The 26,434-nt window shown below is 46.5% G+C and overlaps 3 protein-coding genes across 3 annotated transcripts; 2 read left to right on the plus strand and 1 right to left on the minus strand.

Annotated features, from left to right (window-relative positions):
• Window positions 1-13,141: 13,141 nt before the first annotated feature.
• Window positions 13,142-17,302, minus strand: PtA15_10A147 (uncharacterized protein; the record flags this gene model as incomplete). Its single annotated transcript, XM_053160294.1, has 4 exons — window positions 13,142-14,229; window positions 14,305-14,422; window positions 16,284-17,179; window positions 17,254-17,302. The coding sequence occupies 4 exons, from the start codon at window positions 17,300-17,302 to the stop codon at window positions 13,142-13,144; spliced, it is 2,151 nt and encodes a 716-aa protein (XP_053024283.1).
• A 2,532-nt stretch (window positions 17,303-19,834) lies between these two features.
• PtA15_10A148 (uncharacterized protein) lies at window positions 19,835-20,550 on the plus strand (the record flags this gene model as incomplete). The annotated part of the gene is made up of 3 exons (XM_053160295.1): window positions 19,835-19,905; window positions 19,952-20,052; window positions 20,312-20,550. The coding sequence occupies 3 exons, from the start codon at window positions 19,835-19,837 to the stop codon at window positions 20,548-20,550; spliced, it is 411 nt and encodes a 136-aa protein (XP_053024284.1).
• A 143-nt stretch (window positions 20,551-20,693) lies between these two features.
• PtA15_10A149 (uncharacterized protein) lies at window positions 20,694-21,213 on the plus strand (the record flags this gene model as incomplete). The annotated part of the gene is made up of 3 exons (XM_053160296.1): window positions 20,694-20,853; window positions 20,943-21,037; window positions 21,145-21,213. The coding sequence occupies 3 exons, from the start codon at window positions 20,694-20,696 to the stop codon at window positions 21,211-21,213; spliced, it is 324 nt and encodes a 107-aa protein (XP_053024285.1).
• Window positions 21,214-26,434: the final 5,221 nt, after the last annotated feature.

Below are 26,434 nucleotides of genomic sequence, written 5' to 3' on the forward strand. Positions count from 1 at the left end.
CAAATACAAGCCTGTGGCTCGGAAAGTCAAGCCGGTGAATCAACCCATGCCGCAAAACCTAAATCCTCCGCTTCAGCGCCCTCCTTTGTCTCGCGATCCGTACCAGAAACTGCCTCGCTCGTTGGCGGGACCTTTTGTTCCCAAAGGAAGAGTTACGGCGGAGCGGCTCTCTGTCGTCAATTTCGGGCCCGAGGGTTGGCTGTACCCGGACAAGCTGAACCTCATCAAGAATGTTCTTGCGGAGCGCAATATGGCCATCGCTTTCACTGAAGCGGAGCGAGGGTTGCTGAAGGAGTCTTACGGGCTCCCGTACATCATTCCGGTCATCGAGCACGAGCCTTGGCAGAAGCGCAAGATCCCCATCCCGGCCGCGAAGCTCGACGAGTATACCAAGCTGATTCGAGAGCGGGTCAAGACCGGCCTATATGAGCAATCGACATCTTCTTACTCAAGCCCGGTATTCTGTGTCCTCAAGAGCAACGGCAAACTGCGCATCGTCCACGATCTTCAACCATTGAACAGGGTTACGGTTAAGGACGCTGATGTTCCCCCGGCTACCAAAGAGTTTGTAGAGTCTTTTTCTGGTCGAGCATGCTACGGGCTTGGCGACATCATGGGCGGCTACAACGAGCGCGCGCTGGACCCTATTTCTCGCCCTCTCACGACCTTTGACACCCCTCTCGACCGATTCCAGCTCACACGTCTCCCTCAAGGAGCCACCAACTCTGTTGCCGTCTACCAGGCGCAGATGTTGTGGATTTTGCAGGAAGAGATCCCCGATCACGCGGGAATCTTCATCGACGATGGGGGCATAAAAGGCCCCGCTTCTGACTACCACAACGAGTTGCTCTCTTGGCATCCCGGCATTTGTCGGTTCATTTGGGAATAAGCCGAGACATTGGAGCGAATTCTGTTCCGAATCGAGGAGTCAGGCTTGACGGTGTCCGCATCAAAACTGGCCGCCTGTGTCCCCGCGCTGGAGATAGTTGGACATGTAGTGTGTAAGGAGGGTCGGAGGATGGCGAAGAGTAAGGTCAATAAGATACTCTCGTGGCCGACTCCGAAAGACGCGACGGAGGTGCGCGGGTTCTTGGGGGTGGTAGTGTATGTCCGCCTTTTTATCCCGTCCTTATCCCAAATCTGTCTACCGCTTCGACATCTGACGCGTAAAGACGCGGATTTTGTTTGGACTGCGTGTAGAGGTAGTATATGTTGGTACACCTCACACCTGTGGATATAGCTCAACGGTAGAGCAACCCAGCATGCATCGGGGAGATGCGGGTTCGATTCCCCCTGTCCGCACTATTCCTTTTACTCGCTCTACAGGTTATGAGCCCAGCGCTATAGGCAGCTGCGTACCTGGGATGAGCCTCTGGGAGGATTAGTGGGCTCTGTCACCGGTGTAGGTGTACAGGGGGTGTGTAAAGGTAGTATATGTTGGTACACCTCACACCTGTGGATATAGCTCAACGGTAGAGCAACCCAGCATGCATCGGGGAGATGCGGGTTCGATTCCCCCTGTCCGCACTATTCCTTTTACTCGCTCTACACTGCGGACTGCGAGGAGGCTTTCGAGACCTTGAAGACAATAGTGGGAAAGGATATTGTGTTGGCGAAGATCGACTACGGGCCGGAAGCAGGGCTGATTAAGCTTGCCATGGATTCGAGTTCTCATGCTGCGGGAGCCGTGCTCACACAGGCGGATTCGGAGGGCCGAGATCGGCCTGCCTTGTATGAATCTCTTCTATTTTCGGACGTGGAGTCTCGCTATTCCCAACCCAAGCTGGAGCTCTGCGGGGTGGCTAGGATACTAAAAAAGCTACAGACGGTCCTGTGGGGTCAGCACTTCGAGCTCCAGGTTGATGCGCAGTCACTCATTCAAATGATTAACGCACCGAGTTTGCCGAACGCGCCCATGACCCGTTGGGTCGCCTTCATCCAGCTACTTTCCTTCTACATCGTCCATCGGCCCGGCAAGGCGTTCACATTGCCCGATAGTCTTTCTAGGCGCCCTCAAGGGGACGCTGACTCCGATCCACCTCTTTCTGACTTTGACAAAGACACGCCGCACGTTCGACCTCTGCAAGCATACTCAGTCGGCTCCGACCAGTCTTATGACGGGTATCAGGAGGGTTTATGGCGGAAGCTTGAACAGTATCTCATGACGTTGGTTCGCCCGCCTGGCTTGAGCGCTAAGGAGTTCCAGGCGCTCAAGCGCAAATCCTCAGGTTTTTTTGTGCAGGCAAAACGGCTCATGAAACAATCCAGTCCGCTACCTCAGATTGTTGTTACCTTGTCTAGCAAGCAAGAGGAGATTTTGGAGAAGCTACACGAGGATCTTGGCCACCGTGGAGTCGCAGAGACCTATCGCCGGATTGCGGATCGATTTTGGTGGCCGGCACTTAAACAGGCAGTCGCGCGTTGGTGTCAGAGCTGCGAAGCCTGTCAGAAGAGAGACGTACGGCAGCCTCTGGAGCCGCGCTATCCGACTGGAGAAGAAACGGTGTTCGGACGAGTATCGATGGACGCCGTCCACATCAAAGCGGGAGGTGCCAAGTACTTGATCGTCGCTCGAGACGACTTTTCCGGTTGGGTGGAGGCGAAGTTTCTCAATAATCTCACCTCCGAGGCGGTCGCAACTTTCCTCCAGGAAAACTGGACTATGCGCTACGGTTTGGCGCGCTCTTACTCAACGGATGGTGGCTCCGAATTCGGCGGAGCCCTAGCGGATATGCTGCGGTCATTGCCGGGTCAGCATCGAGTCTCTACGCCCTACTACCCCGAAGGACAGGGTATGGTTGAACGGGGACACGGCCCTCTGAAAGCGGCGTTAGTCAAGCTGGCGGGCGAGTCGGGCAAGAACTGCCGGAAGTTCCTGCCTTTGGTCTTGTTTGCCGATCGTATTTCAACTAAGCGCACGACGGGTTATTCCCCGTATGAGCTTGTCTTCGGGCAGCGTGCGGCCCTGCCAATCGATTTGGACATTGAATCCTACCTCGGCGTCGACTGGGAAGAAGTCCGCGACACGACGGATCTCTTGGTAGCACGGTCCAAGCAGCTTGAGAGGAGCGAAGATTCTCGGCGTCTCGCGTACGAGAGGATGATGAATTCGCGTGAAGAGTCCGTTCGATACTGGCAAGAGAAGAACTTCGGGAAATTTCGGCATCCGCTCCAGTCTGGCAACCTCGTCCTCGCCTACAACCGATCTCTAGAAGTGCAATGGGGGCAGCTTTTCGCCCACAAGTGGAACGGCCCCTACCGAATTGTCAAGCAGGTTCAAGGGGGTTCTTACGTCCTCGCGGAGCTTGATGGGACGGAGCTCAAACGCCGTTTCGCGGCGGATCAGGTCAAGCGGTACTTTCCGCGTGGGGGCATTACTGACCAAAAGTAAGTCCCCCTCCTTAGTATGCACCTCGGGCTCTACTGCCACCTTCGTCGTAAGCTCTACTCCAGCCACTGTTGTGAGCCGCCCGCGGGGACCCCTCCTCTTTCCGCTTTCTTTAGGTTTTCCCTCTCTCTCTTGGCCGCGAATCCGTCGAAGGAGTCTGGGGACAGACTCCAAGTGGTGGGTGGATGTGGTGGCCCCTCTTGTGGCCAGCTATTCAGGAGCATCACCGCCGCCAGCAACATCAAGACCAAGACTCCACTCGCTTCTCACTCCTCAAGACTCATCAAGATCCTCAAGACCTTCAAGAATTCACCCTCTTTCCATCATCTTCCCACTTTCCACCTTCCCACTTTCCACCTTCCCACTTTCCACCTTCCCACTTTCCACCTTCCCACTTTCCACCTTCCCACTTTCAACTGGCTCCCTTCTCAAGATCTTCCCCTTTTCCCTTCCTTTTCCCTCTCCTCATCTTCCACCCCCTTCTCTTCCATACTCCTTCCCCTCTTTCACTTCCCCTGTCCCCTGCCATCTAACTCTTTCATTTTTCTTGGTCCTAACACAGCATGTGCTGTGGGTTTATTTCCTTGTTTTGTTTCTGGTTTCTGTTTCTTTCTGTTTGTTTTTGCCTGTCTTGAGTGTTTTCTATCTCCTCTTTTCTTTCTTCCTTTCTTCTCTCTGGCTCTTTTCTTTCTGCCTCATCTCACTGTGCTTTTCTTGTTTCTTTCTGTTATGTTCTCTTTTCCTGCTTCTCTTGTTTGTTGTGAGTGTGTGCGCGTGTAGCGCGCGGAGGATGTGATGAAATGTATGTGACATGTCACCCGGAGTCCAAGTTCAGCTCGAACTTGGATGATGGGTGGCCATGGCATTCTGATCCCCAGAATACGGACCATCACTGAGCTTATAGATCCTATCTTCAGAGTTTCAACTTACGGGCTCCGCCCGCCGATCATCCTTCATCAGAGTTTTCCGGATCTTTTTCCTTCCTCTTCCTTAAGATCACATCTCCCTTCCCCTCAAACAAAACAACCGCCGCCGAGGATCCAAACCCCCGGCGAACTTCTCAAAACCACCCAAAACCCAATAGCTATCCCTGATCCCCCCCATTTTCAGCGCTCATCACCACGGACCACCCAGCCACGAGGGCAGCCTAAACAGCACCCATCCCCTCACACGACTGCCTCCGCTTGTACGGACAGGAGTCCCTCAACGGTCATTTGGAGGAGTGCATATTCCCTTGATGACCGGAACGAACTGGTCATCAAGAGGAGTATCTACTCCTCAAGATGACCGGTTCGTTGCGGTCATCTTGAGGAGTACATCTTCCACTCGATGACCAGTTTGTTCCGGTCATCAAGGGAGTATGCACTCCTCCCGATGGCCGGAACGAACCGGTCATCTAGAGGTAGATATGATGACCGGTTTGTTCCGGTCATCTTGATGAGTACACCCTCTCGACCACCGGTTCGTTCCGGTCATCTTGAGGAGTACACCCTCCTCTCGATGACTGGTTCGTTCCGGTCATCGGGAGGAGTGCATACTCCCTTGATGACCGGAACGAACTGGTCATCGAGTGGAAGATGTACTCCTCAAGATGGCCGCAACAAACCGGTCATCGAGAGGAGTGGATCCTCCGGTCATCTTGAGGAGTAGATACTCCTCTTGATGACCAGTTTGTTCCGGTCATTGAGGGAATATGCACTCCTCCAAATGACCGTAACGACCCGGTCATCGAGGGAAGTGATTACTCCTGCGGTCATCGAGAGGAGTAATCACTTCCCTGGATGACCGGTTCATTTCGGCCATCTGGAGGAGTAACCAAAGGACATTGAGGGGAGCTCTCAATGATCAAACGGACCTGTCATCGAGGGGAATAGTCTCGCATCTGATCACATGGTCTTTTTATTGGGTATTGGTCAGCTGGATCTCCGATGATGTCGATGCAATGGTGGTTGATTGTGGATATCCTGGAGCCATGGTGGGATGTTTGTGGTACACGTTTTTCACATTCTGTTTTTTCAGAAATGTGTTTTTCAAAAAAACGGAAAAGCGCAAAAAAAAAAACTATTTTACCTGCACCAAAAAAACAAATTTTGTATGGTACAGGCCCTCAATGTCCACCGGATATTCTCACTTGCCTGGCTGCAGCCAAGCTGCTGCGGCCCATTTTTTTCACACCAGTTTTGCTGCGGCCCATTTTTTTTTGCACCTGCGGACCCAATTTTTTTTTTTCGCACCTGCAGCCTTTTTTTTTTGGCTGGCTCACGTACATAATAACGTTTTCAGTACTTTATTATTTTCATTGGTGAGATTGTAGCAAACAACACATATAAAAAGTGAAAATGTTGAGGGAGAAGCCTGCAATCCTAGCAGGATGATATCGGAGATGGTCATTGAGATGTTATCCAAAGTTGTTCCAGGTCCCACCTCCAGGAGACTGGTCGGAGACGATGAAAAAGTGAGAAATTTGGTGGGAGGGGCTAGTCGGGCCTCAGATCCTACCAGAGCAAGATTTTAGATGCTCGTCAAGCTGTTCTTGTTCTACCGGCACGAGTTCAATAGGCCTCAGATCCCACCGGAACGAGATCAGTGATGCTCATCAGGTTGTTCTTGAGCCTCGTTAGAGGTCCTACCGGCACGAGATCGCAGAAGAATGTTGAGTTGTTCCTGAACCTCGTCATCGGTGGGCATTTCGATGGTGTTTTCCTTTGCAATTTGTGCAAACGTTTTCCCCTGCCCAAAGAGGGCATGATCCTTGGACAGGACTGCCTTGCCCCAGCTTTAATGAATAAAAAATGTCAGGCTACTTTTTTGATGAACATAAATACGGAATATGCAGTGAAAGAGAAATGGAGACACTTACGCCGCACAGTAATCGGCGTTACGAGTCGCGAGTTCTTTGAGCTTTTGATCAACTAGGTCCCATTGCGAGATTTTCTTGAGTGGAGGATTTACTAGGTGATCGACGGTTTGTAATTGAAGGTGGGCAACTTGGGCGATGAAAAGTACTGAGATATTTCTAAGCTGCTCGTTTGAAACAGATGCTTTGACAGGGTGCAGGTGCCTGTAAACTGTCTCGGCAAGCTCATGGATATTCGGAACTTCACCTTCCTCAACGAATCCAGAGTTGTCGGGTCGAACAATGTTTGAAAGGAGCTTCTCACGGACACCGTACCGGACGTGGCGCTGGATCTCGCGTACTTGGGAGATAAAATCTTTTGTGGCTGCGTTGTCACCATCAATGACCCCTGGCGGGAATTCCTTTCTGCGGAACTCAAGGGGGAGTCCGTGTAAACTTTGCTGTTTAAATTGAGATCAGTGCTATGCATCAAGAATGAGAAATCATGTCAAAGACAACACACCATTGTGAGGGTGAGCAAGGACCTGTCACCTGTCCCAGGGGTGTATCGCTTTCGTGTGTAGGCCTGGATGTTGGATCGCAGCATTGTTTCTTTGGAGATGTCCCGGATACGGTCCTAAAGAAAAAAGCACACACCGATGAGGATATGACATGAGAGAGGGAGATTGGAACAGACCTTTAGGACATTGCTGTACTGAAAACCTTTGGATGGGGGTTCAGCGGTGCTGTTGTTGTTATTTGCGGTGACCTTTGGCTCGTGTGTGGCTGAGCCTGAGGAGTCCTGCTGCAAGCGCTGCATCTCTTGGAAGACTAAGAAGGGCATGGCAGCTCCTGGCGTCTTTTTGATACAACTTCAATGAGATGGGTGGAAGCCAAAGAGTGAAAAAAAATGCTTACATTCAATATAGTGATAGCATCTTGATAGTGCTTATCATCAAGCTTGGTTTGAATCCGAAGCTTCCTGAGGAGATCCACAAGGGGATCGTCCTCGGTGGTCATAGCAGGGGCCGTTGAGGATGTTGCCGAGGGCATCAGACCGGATTGATTGCTGTGGAACAATTGATCTAGTTGGTCTATCTCTGGGTCTATTGATGGACCGAGTCGATTGGGGTGGGTGCTATCTTTGCCTGATTCTTGGATATAGTTTCCACCATCATCACCGTCTTCACCATTGCTTGATGAAGACGGACTCGCTTCACGGCGGGGCCGCTTGTGACTGCCTGAAGGTTCTGGCCCTAGTGTGAGCGAATAGAGACAGATGTCAGGGTCAGTTGGTGGCGGGCAAAAAGAGAAGGATGGTCATAGAAAAGGCTTAAAACGGTTGGGTGCTTGGTCCGGCAACTGCTGAGAAAGATTTTTTCTTGCTGGGAGCCTCAACACTGGTGTTCGAGTTGGTGTCATTGCGGAAAAAAGTTGTCCAATCCAAGTGAGATGGAGTGAGATGGTCAACCGCAGGGGGGATTAATGGTCAATCGAGTGGCTGATGCTGCTGGAGCTTTCAATATTGGATCATTTGAGAAAGTCAAACCGCACTTCATGGGCTGATGCTGGAGGGTTCAAGTCCTTTCGAGCAAGTCCCAACACGGCATTCGGCCCATAGAGCTGATCACTGGTGCTTGAGGAACGTTCGAGCAAGTTCCGCAGTCATCACTCACTGCGGGAACAGGCCCCTTGCAAGGGTAACACCGCACTGATTCTCATAAGTTAGCCCCCCACAAATCAATCAACTGCACTCGCGCACAATCAATGGCTGAGATCAACATGAACAAAAAACAAGGTCAGCTCATTTTGGTCTTATTTCATGAGAAAAAAAAATGACCCTTAACACCACTTTTGCAGAAAAAGTACCGGATTTCTTTGTATCTAGACTCAGAATCAGGGACAGGCGTATGGTTTGGAGATGTGAGTTGTGTCAGGGCGGGGATTTTTTAAACTGGCGTCAGCATGCATTGGGAAAAAATCATCTGGAGAATCTCCAAGTGCATGATGAGCAAGTTTCAAGGGAAAGACTTGAAAGATACAAGGCCGAACTTGAAGAAAGCCTCCCTCAGCCGGATGTGCAAGATAATGATCTCTATCAGGATGAAAATCATCAAACGTACAATCATCAAGACGACCTCAATGCCATGGAAGCAACCACTGCACTTCAGGAATCACAAATCCAGAGCAGGTTGAACACGGACGATGAAATCAGTCTTCATGATTTGATTACTGCGCATCTTGAGGAAATGCTGCGTGAGGAAGATGCTGAAGTGTTTGATGGGCTTCCAGACAGCGAAAATGATAATGATCCAGGCGATTCTGCAAGGTGGTTCCCATTCAAGAACAAGATGGTGCGTCTTTTTTTTCTAAAATTGGGATCAGCAGTAAATATATTAAATATATTATGGTAGAAACCTGACCAAAATAACCATGTCCACCTGCAGGAACTTGTGGGCTCAATGTTGATTGGGCACACCCACTCCCTGATCTCAAGAGCAATCTACAACAAGGTCCGTGCTGTGATGTCAATCTGTGACATTAAGCTACCAGCCTGGGCAACTGTACGCAGTGCACAAGTGCGTGTCCGCAAATTGCTCCAGACTCAACTGAAAACTGCACCAAGTCCCTTTGGAACTCCTTGTTTTTCACTCAGTATCCAGGGAATCTTGTCGCAAGTAAGGAAGACTCATGGATGTTATTTTGATGATTTTTGGTCAAGAAATTGACTACTCTTTCCTATTTTTAACATATAGGATTTGGCAAACCCCTTAGTGAGTCGGCACATAGATTATTATCCCGAAATGACAAGTCAGGGCCACTTCAAATTTTCACAATCCAAGAAATGGCTTGAGGAGCTGGCGCCACAACATCATGCTCCAATGTGTGAAGTCAACGGAGAACATTACTATCTCTACGAACCGGTTGAATTAGCTTCCGGATTACTCTTGATTCCAATTTACTTTTACATTCGAGATTCTCAACTTGTTTCCAAATGCATCGCCCCGGATCTTGAACCATTTGTCAAAAATCATCAAAACTTAATCAAAATGAAAACACCTCAAGATATCGAGTTCAATCATCCGCAACTTCTAGTTATCCCTGCGAGTGAATTCAAGAATTGCTACTGCAAAATTCAATTTAATGGGCAAAACCTCTCTAAAATATGTGGTGATGCTATTTTTGGTACTTTAAATTATCTGCTTCTTTGGGGTATCAATTTTGTTTCGATTACTAACAACTAATCTCCTTCCTTATAGAATGTGATGGTCAAAAAAACCAAACAAAAAGAAAATTACCCAATCCTTGGCGCAAGAGAGCTGAAGGAAAAGTTATTCGACATATTCCAATCACCCTATATTGTGACGATACTTCCGGAAACATATCAAAGAAATTCAACAAACACATTTCTTTTTATTTTACGCTTTCTGGTCTTCCGCCAAACTTATCCAATCAGGAGTACAATTGCCATTTCTTATCCACCTCCAACAGAGCCTCAGCATTGGAAATTCTGGAGCAATTAGTTGCTGAAATGAAGTAAGTGCCACTTTTCTTTAGTTTTGATGACTTTTATTTTGACTAAATTTTAATTTTTTGCAGTGTTATTACAAGAACTGGTTTCACAGCATTTGATTCATCTATTATGCAGGAGGTTTTAGTTACTGGACTTGTCTTTTGCATTTTGGGAGACTCGCCAATGCATGCCGAGCTCACAAACACGCCAAATCCTGGAAGCTCTTTGAATCCATGTCGGATATGTACTTTACACGCAGATGGAAAGGATCAGCGTAAAACATTGGATTATATGTTTCAATTCTTGCGAATGAATCCAGATGGATCTGAAGTAAGTATGATATGATTTTCCACATTTGGGAAGGTTTGGGTCATGTATGTATCTGAAGAATGTTTTGTTTAAAATTTTGGGGCGGATTTTAGGCCACAGGCAATGAAAGGATTTGGAGTCTTACCCACGAAAGAACCTATGAACTATATTCTACTGCCATTGAAGAAACTAATGCAGAGTATCTTTGAAAGAAGCGTCAATGGGGCCTCACCGACTCAATCAACACACGTTTTTTGGAAGAATCAAAGAACAATTTCAGAATTAGAGAACTTATGGAAACTCTTGAACAAAATCAGCCTGAAAGATTGTTCAATTCCATTTTAGAGCTTGAAGGTTTGTCTAAAGCCATTTGAGTTCCTGCTACCCTTTTTTGAACTGAACAAATTCAATCATTAAATTCTTTTTAAATTGATTGCACAGGTTTTGATGGTGTTAAGGATACTCCGGTTGAAATACTCCATGTTGCTCTCCTTGGATTTGTAAAATATCTTGCAAGGGATGTACTTTCCAGAAACAAACTGAAACCCCATGAAAAAACCCAACTTGCCACACGTCTCCAATCCTTCAACACTCTAGGTTTGAATATTCCGCCGATAAATGGGAAATCTTTTGTCACTCACATCAAAAGTCTAGTTGGAAAAGAATTCAAGATTCTTGTTCAAGCCGCCCCATTTATTTTTTTTGATCTTTTGACTCCCGAACGCAAAGAAATCTGGACGGCTCTCTGTCAACTTGCTCCCTTTATTTTCATTACAAAAATTGATAATATGGACAAATACCAATTAAATCTGAATGCTTACATCAAGAATTTCCTTTATCATGCCATCAAAACTACTGCGCAATGGGTCAACAAACCAAAATTTCACCACCTTCTCCATCTCCCTGAATCAATCCTTCGATTTGGACCAGCAAGTTTTTTTTCAACTGAGAAGTTTGAATCATTCAATGGTGTATTACGGAACACATCAATCCACTCAAACAGACAAAGTCCAGGACAAGACATTGCTATCACTTTTGATAATTATTATGTACTCCGGTTTATTCTCTCTGGCGGCTATATGTATGATCATTTAACTCAGACCTATTCCCAAGCCTCCCAAGAAGTCCTCAATATTTTTCTATGCAACGAAGTTATCCGCAAGTCTTTGGGTTACAACCTTGCCACTGCAAATCCGCTCTTGCCCCAACAGTATCCATTTGCAAAAATTACCAAAGTCCCTCAAGAAGACCAGCTTGGAGTACCTCAAACATTAATTGAACACTGCTCAAGCAACAGAATCAGACAAATTCACCAAGTTCAAATAAACCAACATGAAGTTTTGGAGAGAGGATGTTTTGTTCTGGTTAGTCACTTGAATTCTTGTTGTAATTGATTTTGTATTTTAACCATTTACCATCATTTATTGATTCAATTTCTCCTCACAGATTCCGCAACATGGCTCACAATTAATTGTTGGATCAGTTGAATCATTATGGGAACATTATTCAAGTGCAAGGTCAAAGTTCTATGTCCACGTTAATCATTTCAAGCCAATGGGAACAAATGAGCTTTATTCAATGCGAGAGATCTGCCGCACAAAGACAAATCAGTATGTTAATGTCAAAGTGAGTTTTTTAATTTGAATGATCCATTTGAAATTCAAGAATATTAACTTGGGGCACCTTTGTAGGATGTGCAAGCTTGTATCAACGTTCAGCATAATTGCCACAAAGGAAAATGTCCAATCATGAACACAGGACCATCCAGAATTGAACGCCAAGAAACAGAAATCAGGACCACTCAAGTCAAACACACAGACAACAGAAACTATGTCATCAACACTGCTTCATTTAATGATCCATTTCATCACCATCAAATCTCCCAGACTCATCTACCACAGATTTCCAATCAAGATATGGTTCAATCTGTTTTAGATGGCTTACAAAACTGGGGCTTACATCGCTTTGAATATCAACAAACCCATGCAGGGGATGAAGATAATGATGTGGATAATTCTATAGAGTTTTAAATTTTAGGCAGTGTTGGAATCTTGGATTCTTACCGTATTTTAGGTTATAACATATAATTTTGTTGAGAAATTACATAACAAATGAGAAATGATTGTAAATCCAAAATATCATATTGGAGGGTTTGAATTTTTTTTGATACTTTTTCTGGAGTAAATGACTTGTAAACAAAAAATCCAGGCAATGAAAGACAATGCTACCGTGTAGCAATAGTGAAATTAGGCACAGTTTGCTGGTGACTGCACTTGAGGTCAATTGTTCAATCAATGTCCCATTGGACACTTGTGCTCAGAGTGTGCGAGTGGCAGTCCTTTTTCTGGCTCCATCGGAGTGTCCGAAAAATGCTGATGGTGGGTGTCCATCGGACACACTTGATCCGCAGTGTCCGATGGACGGTGTCTTGTTAGTGCCCATCGGACACTCTCAGTGGAGAGTGTGCGGTTGTGGGTGTCCATCGGACATTCTTGATCCAGAGTGTCCGATGGACGGTGTCTTGTGGGTGTCCATCGGACACTCTCGGTCGAGTGTTCAATGGACGCTGTCTTGGTGGTGTCCATCGGACGCTGTCTTGATGGTGTCCATCGGACACTCTCAGACAAGAGTGTCCACCGGACAGTGATGCTTTGGTGTCCATCGGACACTCTGCCTGGAGTGTCCGATGGATGCTTGACCCGAGGTGTCCATTGGACACTCTCAATGGAGAATGTCCAAAGGACGGTTTTTTGGGATGTCCACTCGACGCTCTTAAGAGCGGAGCATCACATGAACGCTTTCAAAAAACGTCCACGTGATGCTCAGCGCACCTGGCATCCGCGGGATGCTCCCTGGCCATTCAGTGGACACTCTTCAGTCCCAAGTGTCCACCGGACGTGTGCCGATTCCAGGAACACGATCCGTGGTGTATCTGTCAGCAATTTTGGATTGATTCAAATCAGGAGTTTTTTTGGGGCGAAGGAGAATATCACTATTTCATGTAACAGTCCATAATGTAGTGCAAGCTGGAAGAAGGTACCAAGAAAAAGTTAGAATACTTTAAAATAAAACGCAGAAGAAATAAGCGTGCCACTCATGGTCTATAAACTTCACAAGCTTTGATAGCATGATGAGTAGCTTGGAAGAACAAAGTGTTCCAAGTAACAAACCAAGTTTTAAAGTGGATCAGAGACAAACCAAGCTTGGTATCTGTGGAGATAGGTACAACATAAAGGTCTGCAAGGAACAAACAAGAATGAAAAGGATATATGATGCTCTTGACATGACCACTCAAACTTGCGGCATGGGGTGGTCCAATGTCTGCGTTATCTTCCAACTCGCAGACTAAATTATAGAGATGTTGTGTGATTTTGTCAACTGATTTGTCCAACAAGGTGAGTTGATGAGAAGACATTTCTGTAAATGATGTCCCCTTTTGTCTGTCTATTCTCTCTGCTGCCATCTTTTTGAAGAACAACTTCGATAGTCTGAGGAGCGGTATGAACGATTGGGCGAGCTGGATGGTCGGTTGAGTGTGACCTTTGTTTGCTGGATGGGCCACGACCAACAAGTCTTCCAATGCGCCATCGACTTCTTCCAGATTTGATTGCCAAAGATTATGGATGATAGGTAATTCAGACCCTTCTGCCCATCTGATGGCTGCGTCGATCGATTGGAGGGCAACGTGGGGGTGATTTTGTGGGGCAACTTGGCGTTCTACTGGGAGCGTGAGTCTTTCAAGGACCCGACGGGAATCGACAAAAAAGGAAGCGAGCTCGCTTTGCATTTCTTTCCGGATCGAGTTGACCAAGCCGAAAATTCTATAACATTTGAACTGTTTGAGGTGCTGGTCTTCTTTTTGCTTTGGTTCAAGTACCGGACCGGGAATGACATCATTGATGACACGAATTATTCGATCCAAAGTCAGTTCTAGTTTCGGTTGGATCTCCAGGACGAGCGTCACGACGAGGTCCGGTTTTTCTCGCAAGCTGCCTCGAGCCCGCAGAACATCTGAAAGACCGCCGATTTGCTGCCGTAGGAGAGGTAGTAGGGTAGAGTGCAAGTGAGCTAGGAGATAATTCTTCGAACGTAGTCGCTCGACAGAGATATTTGCTGGGGTATCAACGAGTCCACGAGAGTAGTCGTAATCAGTCAGACGTTCGAATACATTTATGGCGAATTCTAAAGACTTTTCGAGCCGGTCAGCTAACACCTCTTTTTAGAAATTCGGATTTGGGTTGATGATGAAAAGCTCACCTGCTTGATGCCGAAGCTCATGACTTGCTGGTGCATCAGATTCAGTCATGTCCGCGAACACGTTTGTCCTTTCGCTTTTCCTGGGTATGACGCGATTTGTGTTGATCGGTCGACGGTCCTGCAAAGCAAAATCCGGGAGGACTTGGCAAGTCCTACCGACGCGTCGCGCCGACTGGTGCGCAGAACGCCGGTGGGCCCCCCTCCAATTTGAGGAGACTGCATTCATGGGAGAAAATCAACATCAATGCAACTGGCCCTGTTTGGAGCCAATAGCACTCTTCACTTAAGCTAAACATCAGCAAGATTGAAATAAAGTTTATCCCATTGTGCCAGCCAATTTGGCTGGGAAAGTATGCTGATGTATATCTCTCACCATGGTCATAGATTTCTTACGTGAACAGTGCTAATATAAATATAGGTGACATAATCATTTGTAAATTCAATAAAAAATACAAAACTCAACATAAAGCCTCCAATTTTTTTTTGTAGGAAACCTACAGTACTGGTCTCATCAACTATGAAGTCAGATTTAACTGATTCAGCCATCTTCAGCACCATAATACCATTATATTGCTTTGTTTTGGTCAAAAGCAATATTATGGTACTACAGTTATGGTGTTCAAAGTTGGTTTGCATAATTTTATGCATGTATAAATCATAAAATCACAAAATCTTTTTTTGCTGGGGATATGACTGTCTGATTATGCAATACAAAATTTCCACACCAAAATATCTTTATGATTTTATCATTTATGCATGCATAAAATTATGCAAACCAACTTTGAACACCATAAGTACTGAATATGGCTGAATCAGTTGAATCTGACTTCATAATTGAAGAGACCAGTATTGTAGGTTGCCTAGAAAAAATATTTGGAGGCTTTATGTTGAATTTTGTAGTTTTCATTGAATTAACCAATGATTATATCACCTATATTTATATTGGCTCCAAACAAAGCCTGAATATTACAATGACTCTTCTGAAGGCCATAGCTGTCAGGTTACACACTAACCAATTTGAAAAATAGCGCGAAAAAGCGCTGCAAGATAATTAAATTTTAATGGACACGACCCCATTCCACCCTTTGTTCAACACATATCACTGAGACTGGATCCAGACTAATTTTTGCAAGCGCCAGAGCCAAGAATGGTAGAGTCCACTAGCTGCTCTTACTGCCTTCAATTTTAAGCTCCATAACAAGGCGGTTTACCAAACCTCTTAAGCAAGAATCTGCAACCATTGATGACCTAGGTAAAATTCTGAGATTTGCTATCTTGTAACAGCGTCCCCAAATGCAAGAATGAGACAGTAAGACTAGAAAGCTATCTCAGTCAACAAACCTGGCTAACCCTGAGTCTTCTGACTGAATTGCAATTTATGCAACCTGAACTGCCTCTTTATAACATCTGAACTGATGACCTTCCCTCGCACATGGCTCTCATGACTCATCAGCACCTCTGCTACATTATAGCTACCGTACACATCTTGGAGCCGCGCTTAAGAAGATCAGTCAAGGCAGAATTGATTTGCTGGATTGATTTTTGATTCCTCAGCTTATTGATTTTCGAGTTGTATTTGGAATGAGTTTGTCAGAATTTTAGAGAGGCGCGCACACTCGACCTGAGAGATGAGAAGTGTTAGGATTTTAGGCTATACATAGAGTCAGAATTCAATAGCCCGAAAGGAAGGTAACAGCGGAAAGGTATAATGCTTTAAAACTAGAAGGCAGAAGAACAAGCCAAAGTTAGAATACTTTAAAACTAAAAGGCAAAATAAATAAACGTGCTACTCATGTTCGATACGCTTCACAAGCTTTGATGGCACGATGAGTGGCTTGGGAGAACAAAATGTTCCAAGTGACAAACCAACTTTTGAAGTGGGTTAGAGACAACCCGGGATTGATCTCTGTGCAGATGGGTATGATATAGAGGTCTACAAGGAACAAACAACTTTGGAAAGGACATATGATGCCCTCGACGTGTGCACTCAAACTTGCGGCAAGGTATGGTTCGATGTCTTGATAAGATTCCAACTCGCAGACTATAGAAAAGATGTGCTCTGTGATTTCTTTAACCGATTCTTCTAATGTGTTGAGTTGATCAGAAGACATTTCTGTACAGAAGGGTTTGTCCATTCTCTCTGACGTCATCTTTTTGAAAAACAACTTCGATAGTTTGATGAGAGGTATGAACGATTGAGCGATCTGGATGAGTGGTTGAGTACGCGGTCGGTATTCTGAATTAATCACACCGGAGATGTCGTCCAATAGATCGTCCATTACTTGCATTTTTGATTCCCAAAGATCAAAAATGACATACAATTCAGATCCTTCTGACCATCTGATGGCTGCGTCGATCGATCGGAGGGTATCATCCGGCAATGAACTTCTTGAGTGAATGTAGCGCTCCTCTAGTGGCGTGGGTATTTGATGAATGATATCACCGCAATCGGCAAAAAATGCAGCGAGCTCGCTTTGCATTTCTTTCCGGATCGAGTTGACCAAGCCAAAAATTCGATAAGATTTGAACTGTTTGAAGTGCTGGTCTTCTGTTTGCTTCGGTTCAGGTACTGGTCCGGGAATGATATCATTGATGTCACAAATTATTCGATCCAAAGTCAGTTCTAGTTTTGGTTGGATTTCCAAGACGAGCATCACGACGAGGTCCGGTTTTTCCTGCAAGGTGTTTGGAGCCCACAGAGCTTCTGAGAGACCGGCGATTTGCTGCCGTAGTAGAGGTAGTAGGGTAGAGCACAACTGAGCCAGGAGATCTTTCTTCGAGCGCAGTCGATCGGTGAGGATATTTGATGGGGCATTAACGAGTCCAAGAGAGTAGTCGTAACCAGCTAGACGTACGAATACCTTTCTGGCGAATTCTAAGGGGTTTTCGAGCCGGTCAGCCAACATTTTTTTGAGAAATTCGGATCGAGGTTTTTAATGAAAAGCTCACCTGCTTGATGCCGAAGCTCATGACTTGCTAGTGTATCAGGTTCAGCCATGTCTGCGAGCACTTTGGTCTTTTTGCTTTTCCTTGCTATGGCGCGATTTGCGTTGATCGATCGATGGGCGACTCGGCCAAGCAGGCTCCGGGATCGACCCACGCGTCACGCTAACCGGCGCGCGGAGGGTTCCGACTCCCTGCGGGGTGGCGCGCCATCGACCCCCCTCCGATTGACTGTCCATAGAACATTTGTTCCAACCAAGCTCGAGACTGCCGAGGGCTGTCAGAGGCTCGCTTCGCGAGACACACGCCCGCAGCAGCGAGGGCCTTGGGTGAAGTGCGACATTTGTTGGGCTGGAGAATCTGTGGAAATTCTAATTTCTGGTTGGCCTTGAGACCAAAAAAGATAATGTGTATCAGATCTGACCGAGTCCAAAATATTGATGTGAAGAATGTACATTTTTAGGTAAGATAAGATATATCATTGGGCCGAAAATAGGTACTTATAACATAGAAGTCAACAAGGAACAAGCAAGATTGAAAAGGATATATGATCTTTGTGACTTGATTAATTAAGATGTCGTAGGGTCTGGTTCAACTCCCCTGACCGCTTCCTCCAACTGCTCCATTAATTCACGGAGACAACTTGAAATTATTCCAACCGATTTGACCAATAAGTCGAGGTGATAAGAAGACATTTCTGTAAAATTTGCCGACCTTATTTTGAGCCTGAACACTGACGATACCTTTTTAAAAAACAAGTTCGATAGTTTGAAGAGTGGTATGAACGATTGAGCGAGCTGAGTGATTGGGTGATTTATAACCTGATCATGCTCTGGATCAGCCAAGTCAAACCGAGAATCCAAGAGATCATGGATTGTTTGCAGTTTCCCGCCCAAAAGATGATAAATGATGTCCATGTCGGATTCTTTTGACCATCGGATGGCTGCGTCGATTGACTCGTGTTGCTGACGAGGATATCCCCTTCGGAGCTTCGTCTGGGGGCGTGAGCATTTCAGTGAGGCAACGGCCGCAATCTACGAAAAAAGGACGCGAGGTGACGTTGCATTTCACTCCCGATCGATCGAGAGAACCAATCCACGAATCCTGTAGGATTCGAACTCTTTGAAGTGCTGGTCGTCTGTTGGGTTTGTTTCAGGTACTGGCCCGGGGATGATACAATTGATGACACGGATTATTCGATCCTATATCACCTCAATGTGTGGCTGGATCCCTACGATGTACTTTGAAGACTGGGACCCAATATTCCGGACAGAAGCTTTGGTTCCGCAAACATGCTTCAAGGTTGGCGACGGATGTCGTAATCGAGGTAGCAGGAAAGAGTGCAGCTGAGTCAAGAGACCTCTCTTCGAACGAAGACGGTCGATAGAGAGATCTGCTGGGGTACAAGTGAGTCAGATGGTAGTCGTATTCTGCAAGACGTCGGAATACTGGAGGACTTCCCGTCGAGTCTGGGAGCCTCCCAGATCTCAATTTACAAACCCAAATTCTTAATTTTTGACAAAAAGGAAAATGTTTTCCTAACCCTACAGTTCATTAACTTAGTATGCACTGGTTGAGTTTTTGATAGCTGTCTTAATTTAGGATTTAGAGGGGCATCTAGAGCTCTCTAAACAACAACGGGAAGTCATCCACTATGGTGGCGAATTCTAGAGAGTTTTTAAAAGAATTTGGACAACTGAAAGTTTTATTGCTAAGATCAGATTATAGTCCTAATTACAAGTTTTAAGGGTTCAAGCAATAGCAGTGAGATGAACCTGAAAGCAGGGCTGGAAATGCCCTGGGTCTGTTCTGAGTGAGTGTGAGTATTGCGGGGATGTAAGGCTCTTACAACGGCTTTGCTAGTCGTGCGATCTACGGTACGAGCTTCATTTGGCCAGTCGACCGTAGTCTTGGCTTCAGTGGCTGTGCTCTCTGTTTCTTGTCTTTAGTTTTGTCTTTCTACTCACAAGTATGAACCGTGTCAATGTATCAACTTCGTGTTCTCTTGTCTGAAGAGTTCTGACGTGTCTTGCACTGATTGAACAAAGTTCATCCCAGTTAGCTTGTCTTGGTTTGGACTCTATAAGAGCTGATCTTTACTTACGGGTAGCGGGAGCTTCCGATAGTCTGGCTAGGAGGTCTGTTTGGTTCTTGAGACCGAGTCGTTCCGCGAGAGTTCTGTGGAAAGAACACGATCAGGTCAGTCTTATTGCTAAGTCTACTTCTCGTTTAGTCTCGGGACGTACAAGGTTCTTGAGCTTGTCTGTTCTTGTCTTTGTGCTTCGACCTTCAAGGTTCTCGCTGTCTGCGCTTCTGTAATCGGCAAGGCGATACTTTGCGTTAGCTTTTGGCCGTGGTTAGGGCTTATGTCTGGACCGCAAAGGAGGGCTAACCTTTCTTTGCGGCTGGGCTTGGGCTTGCGCCTTTGTCTGGCCGCGCGAGCTTCCTGGACGGTTGCTGCGGGCTTTGGTCTGTAATCCTACAGTTTTCACAGTCATGAACAAATCAAGTTAGGACTTTGAACTTGATGAAAATCTTACCTACTGGATGCCAAACGTCATCGCTTTCTAACGTCCAAGTTCCATCCATGCCTGCGAGCCCATTCCTCCTTTCCGATTTACTATTTCGCGCGGCGCGTTTTGTGCTGATCGAGCAACGGTGGAGGCGCGTCTTTTTGTTCCTTTCACATAAATACATCTCACAGGGCCCCGGCTCACCCGCGCCAAAACAAGCTGCTCGGCGCAGAAGCGACCGCCGCGCCGGTTGCGCCCTTAAGCTTTCCTTTTCCTCACTCCTCCTCACACTGTCAGTGTAGGAGCGACACGGACATATCAAAACCACAAGACGCTAGCCCGTTAGCGGAGCTGGGTCTGGAAAAAACAACTCGCAAGTGTCCAAGGGTCCCTCCCAGTGACAGAAGGATACCTTAGGGTTCCGTTCGGGACGGCGTCCCCGTGGCTGACTTCAGCACGCCAAGGTTTGATGGCTTTACAAGCCAATTTTGCCACTGTGTGCTGTGCTGTGCTGTGACACACTGCACGCGCCCAGAGGGAATGATTTGCAGCCGACGCTGGTCGACGCCTCACGCCGCCGGCCATCGCCAGAAAGAGTATTCCGACGGAACGTGCTGCTGTGCTGTGCTGTGATGCATACACCGCACGCGAAAAGGTGTGTGCCGTCAACGCAGGTCGGGGCGCCATGCCTCCCATCGCCAGAACATTATTTCCGATCGAACGAACTCTCGGTCTAAAGGCAACACGCATATTAAAGCGGCAATCCTTCAGCACGCACCCCACCTCCTGACAATCACACATCAGCACCCCACAAGTCTTGCCATAAATCAACTCCAGATTAGATCCCTAAGCCTCATCCTCGCTTCCCATTCACAAATATCCATCCGACTCGCGACTCGCTCCAGCACGTAATTTGGTGGTAACGATTTTACCATGCAGTTCCTGAAATTGAGCGTGCTCATATTTCTTGCAATTATCCTTGGACCAATTCAAGTTTCCTGTGCATGTAACCAACATTATTCGGCCTTGCGATGCATCACGAGTCAATATGTGACAGGAGAAAGGGGCCAGCCTGTGCTCGTGAATTGCAAGGGTATGTTTGAGGTCTCTATTAATTAAATTAATCGTTAGGATATTTATTTACATTTTTGGCCAAACCTTTTGGCTATTTTCTTCCCACAGTGCAGAGAACAACTCGTTCCGGACAGTGCAACGAACCGGGTTCTGGGCAGTCTGTAGCACGATACTGCTGCGTGCAGGAATTTCGGCCTAGACCAGTCAGCAGTTTTATATTCACCTCTAGGATCCAATGTGAAATCATGGGCTGACACCTTCTTGTGGAATCTAAATCCTAATTTCATTTCTGCTTTATTGATATAAATAGGACGGATCTGTAGATTGTGCGCAATTCCTCGCCGACTTCAAAAGCTGTGTGCCTGAATCACAGCACTGATAACAGACTTATGGTACTAGCTGGCTATGGCTGAGGAGAACACTAAAATTGTAGATGAAATGTAAAGCTATCTTCAACAAGCCCCCTCAAAAGGAGGGTCCCATGGACCGTGCGGAGCTCTCTCCACAGGAGAAACTATGAGATTAATTACACAACAGGTCAAACAAATTGTGATTTGCACGTCACTGATTCAGCCCTGCAGCGGGGTGAAAATTGGGTTGGGGCAGTTTGGGTGTGACCTGTTTGCCCTAGACCAAATGAGGGGAGCAAGCCAATGGTGTGGGTATATGCGCAACAGTGTCCAAAATGATTGGCGGCAGTGGCACAAGCAAAAGCACTGCATGCTGAGCCACTCAGTCTAGATGTGAACCAACACTGTAAGTGATGCAATGCATGCAACATTATAGGGATGTATTGCATCGGTGATACACCCCGGTATTTTGCATCACATTGAATCGGATGACCCAGCCAAGGTGCATTGCTTTATTTAATGTAATACAGCATCCTGGATGGGTATGCATTAGGGGGGTTCACGATTGAAATTTACAAAACTTTAGGACACATTTTAAGGTGTTTATGAACATGTTTTTAAAAAATTAATCAGCTGCACTGGTTGATTGGTAACACCTGCTGCTGTGCATTTCCCCAAAATTTTAAAATTTTGTTCATAAAGGCCTTAAATTTGGCTCAAAAGTTTAGCAAGAGCAAAAGGGTTTCATTACAAATTTTGAGTCTTACAGCGGGAGAAGGCAGCAACCGCCGTTGGCACATCTTCCAACGCGGGCCTTGATTCAAAATGCACCATTGGCCCATCTTTGACTCAGGGCCGGCGCAATGGAAGTCTGTTGGCCCATCTTTGACTCAGAGCTTACGCAAAGGGAGTGCGTTGGCCCATCCTTGACTCAGGGCCTGCACAATGGAAGTCTGTTGGCCCATCTTGGACTCAGAGTTTACGCAACAGAAGTGTGTTGGCCCATCTTTGACTCAGGGCCGGCGCAATGGAAGTCCGTTGGCTGAAAATCCACAAGATGGAGGAGTTTGCCGTTGGTCATCCCAACGTCATACAAAGCAGCAAGATGGAAGAAAAGTATTTGACAGGTTTTGCTTTTTAGAAAAACCTGCCGGATGGGGATTTTGAGTGAGGGACTAGTTTCTAAAAACCTGGCAGAAAGGTTTATGACACTGGCATAATATCCAACCAGTTTTATTTTTCAGGAAAACCGGTGGAATGTATAGATTTCTAGAATAGAATATCAGAGATTTTCTTTTTCAGGAAAATAAGTGGGATTGGGACATATAATAAGATCAAGCGCAACAAGTAGGGGACGCTGGGGGAAATGAAGAATGAAATAAATCCAAATCTGCAGAGAGGGCTGCTGCGCCAGTTTAATTTTGGACGTTGTTGAGGGGGGATGGAATGATGAGGAGAAAGAACTTGGGGAGCTGGGAAGATATGAAGAGAAAAGGAATCCTACTCAGCAGCAAGCGCCTCTCAAACATTTTTGAGGGTAGGGACTGTGAATTCTTCCTTTGGAATGTTGTTGAAATTCCTGAGGTGAGAGAAGAGCTCATTGTCTTTGTGCAAGACAAGTTGCGCGTGCCTTGAGCATAGAGAAATAAATCTGGGTTAGTCAAAAGGAGGCGGAGAGCCTCTGAGTACACCCAATTGTTTGTTGTGTTAGAATTCTGCCCCATGTCCAGAAGAGGGCCTATTTCTGTTGTTGTTCTTTTCCTTTCCAGAGGGTTCCATAGCTAACTAGGCCCCCTCTCTAGCAACACCGCAACTACTGCGCTGAGCACAGCGGGAAGCGTAGCGCTTCTCGCAGCGCTACGCTACGCTTTTAGCAGCGGGCGGTGTGGTGATTTATATGGGCATGCGGGGTAGAATGTCCACTTGGAGATAGCGCGGGCGGGAATGCAAAGAGAGGCTCAGTCAGAGTGCATTCCGGTGACATAAGCACTGAGAATGAAGTCAGAAAGCACACTAAGAAAGCTTGCAGACGGAATGCAAGGATTGCGGATTGGGTATTTGGACCAGAGCGGAAAGGCAGGGCTGGACTGTGGCCGACTACACACGTGGACTGGTAGCAGCGGCGCGTCAGCAGGTGAGCCACAGCAGCTGAAGCGGGTTCCACTAGCGGGTGGAACTGGGGCAGAGGCGGTGGTGAGAGACTGACTGGCGGGGGCTAGACAGAGGACAGTGGGAGGTCAAGCGTTGGAGAGGAGCAGAGTCTGGGACAATGATGTGCCTAAAGTGGGCGGAGCTGAAGGACTAGTGCAGGAAAGTGTTGGATCTGCAGAATTGGGTGGGAACAGTGATGCACGTGGAGGCTCACGGTTTCTCTTCTCTTTTTCCTTATCCTACTATCCTATCATCTTACGGAATACTCATTATTGTACTTACACTGACAGACGCACTAGAGTACAGCAAGCTTTTTTCAGCAGCACGCAGCGGTATTTTGCTGCGCTGGCCGCTGAAATAGCGGAAAGCCGCTGCGCTGTGCGCTAAAAAGCGGGAAAACCGCTGAAATAGCAATAATTGGTCGCTGTGCGCGCTGAACGCTGAAACAGCGGAAAAATGCTGCGCTGAGCGCTGAAAATTGGCAATTTCTGCTGATCCCCGCTCTTCAGCGCACAAAAGCGCAGAGTTTTCTGCGCTCTGGACTCCATTCTTGGCGAAAAAGTGACTCAGCTGCCAATACGGCTGCGGCACACTGCACTGGTAGCGCTATTCTTAGTGTAATTTTGCTTAAAATGTAGCAAAAAACAACTTTTGCAGCCAAAAGCGCAGCCGCGCAGTGCGCTATCCACGCTATTTCAGCAAAAATCCGCTAAAAGCGGTCAAAAGCACCAGCGGGTCCAGTCGCTGTCCCGCTGTTGCTGCGCTATTTTGTAGTGAAAGGGGGAAAAAATCGCTTTGCTGCGCTGGCGCTGAAAACAGCGCCCGGCCGCTGACGCTATCACTGTTTGGCTCCAGGAACAGCTGATGGCCGCTGCGCTGCGCTATTTTGGTGCTTTTGTCAGCAAAGCGCAGCTGTTGCGGTGTTGTCTCTAGGCCCCTTGCCACAGTGGTATCTCTTCTTTTCCCTCAAGAAATACACACTCACTCAGTTCCGGGCCCATATCAGACAGACCTGCTCCTTTGGAGACTTCTGATCTTTTGTTCTGAGTCCCTGAGAATCTTGTGCTCTTGACTTCTTCAGCCCTTTTCTCACCTCATCCTTGACATCAAGACACTTTTCTTTCACGGTCAAAAGCCATTCTCTACCTCACTCGCTAGCTTTGATCGTCTCAGTTGAACTCAAACTTGGACACCTGAACTTCTCCACTGCTCAATCTCGAATCAATCTAACGATTGCTTTCCATCTCTAGATTATGTCAGAAGATAAAGAACAAACTCGCATTCGGTTGACCTCCAAGAACTATTTGGTCTGGCTAGTACAATTTGAAGCACGACTTTTTTGCTTGGATGTTCGAGACGTAATCATCGGCACCACAGTCAAACCAGAGAATGCTGCAGAGCAGGCAGCTTGGACAAAGAAGAATCAGCTTGGGTACGTTGAGATTGTTGAGTCACTGGATGGCGAAAACACGGCATACGTTGGAGCAGCTACACCGGTCAGTACGTCTGGGACCTGCTGAAGCTCAAATATGCCGCGGACGACAATGTTGCGAAGGTTGTTGCACTCAAAAGCTTCTTAGGCATCAAATACATCACTACCCCAAAGTTCATATTGGACATGCGTAAGGCAAACCAGAAGCTTATTCTAGCGGGCATGGACCTTGGTAATCAAACGAGGAATCTCATGGTCCTTGCAAGACTCCCTTGCGATCAGCTCCGATCGTTCCGTGACGTTATAACGATGAGTTTATCGGGAGAAAACTTCGAATTGCTCCTCCGACGACTTGATAACTACAAAGTTCAAAACAAGATCGGTAACAATGAACACTTTTGACCTAGTCAAGCTGCCCTCCTCACAATCTTGTCTGGACAACTTGCCTGCCCTAGTTGCAAGAAATCCTTCAAGCTCTGCACTCACTGTCAAAAGACCGGACACTCAGCCGACACCTGCTACCAAAAACACCCCGATAAGCGACCAAACTTGCCCTCAGCGCCTCAAGCTCACTTCGCCGCGGCAGGTCAACCAACATTCTCTCTCCCGACCAACAAAGAAAATCAGGCCTATTTTCTCTCATTATGAATCAGGCCTACATTACCACCTTTTTATTTTCACTTCCTCTAGAAATAGTTATTTACATGTAGTAGCAGCTCCTGTCTCTTGCCTCAGCCCCTCTGGTCATGAGTCAGGAGGGGTGTTAGAATTCTTCCCCATGCCCAGAAGAGGGCCAATTTCTGTTGTTGTTCTTTTCCTTTCCAGAGTGTTCCATAGCTAACTAGGCCCCCTCTCTAGGCCCCTTGCCACAGTTGTATTTCTTGTTGAAATTCTGACTCCTTCTTCTTACTTATACCTCTTCATGTTGTCTCTAAATTGATTCCTTATTGATTTTGTTTCTCTTCAAGCATCACTAGTAAGTTAATAGTACTTCTAGCTCACACCTTGTAGTCCATGAAACCTGAGTAGTAGAGTTATGATAGTCATTTATATCTTCATGTGTAGTCTCAAAGAATGTACTTTATTCAAAATTATTTCTTATTCATTTTGTTGAGTTCTTGCCGCGACAGCCTTGTGAAACTTCACTCGCCTGCACTCCCTTGCCTCCAGCCTTCTCTCTGGTCTCAGGATTGGTCGTCGATCCCCTTCCTTTGACCGCTCTTGTCTCGACTTTGATCAGACTCTCAACCCTCAAGCTCCGTCTCAACATCACTCAAGATCAAGCTTCGTCTTGACATGGCTCAAGACTCAAACTTCTTTCTGTTCTTGACATTGCTTGAGTTTCCCTTTGAACTCTTGATTGGCTCTTCTCTCCAATTTGGTGAGAAAAGAACAGCGATAACCTCAGTCCACCTCACCCTTGGCTAATCTCTTTTTCTTTTTTTTCTTATCTCTTTATCATCACCAGTGTCCTTGTTCTCAGTATTCCTTCTCTTGTAATTGGTTGTCTCAGAATCTCCATTCTCTTGTGGTGGTAATTCTCTCTCATATTTTCTTCTAATGTTTTCTCTTTTTTTCCCTGAATGTTCTAATGTTGTTTCTTCAGTCTGGTTCTTATTTCACAGCAATACAGTTAAAAACTTCACACATTTCATCTCAAAACCACA

The sequence above is a fragment of the Puccinia triticina genome, chromosome 10A (genome assembly GCF_026914185.1).
Source record: "Puccinia triticina chromosome 10A, complete sequence".
NCBI lineage: Eukaryota > Fungi > Basidiomycota > Pucciniomycetes > Pucciniales > Pucciniaceae > Puccinia > Puccinia triticina.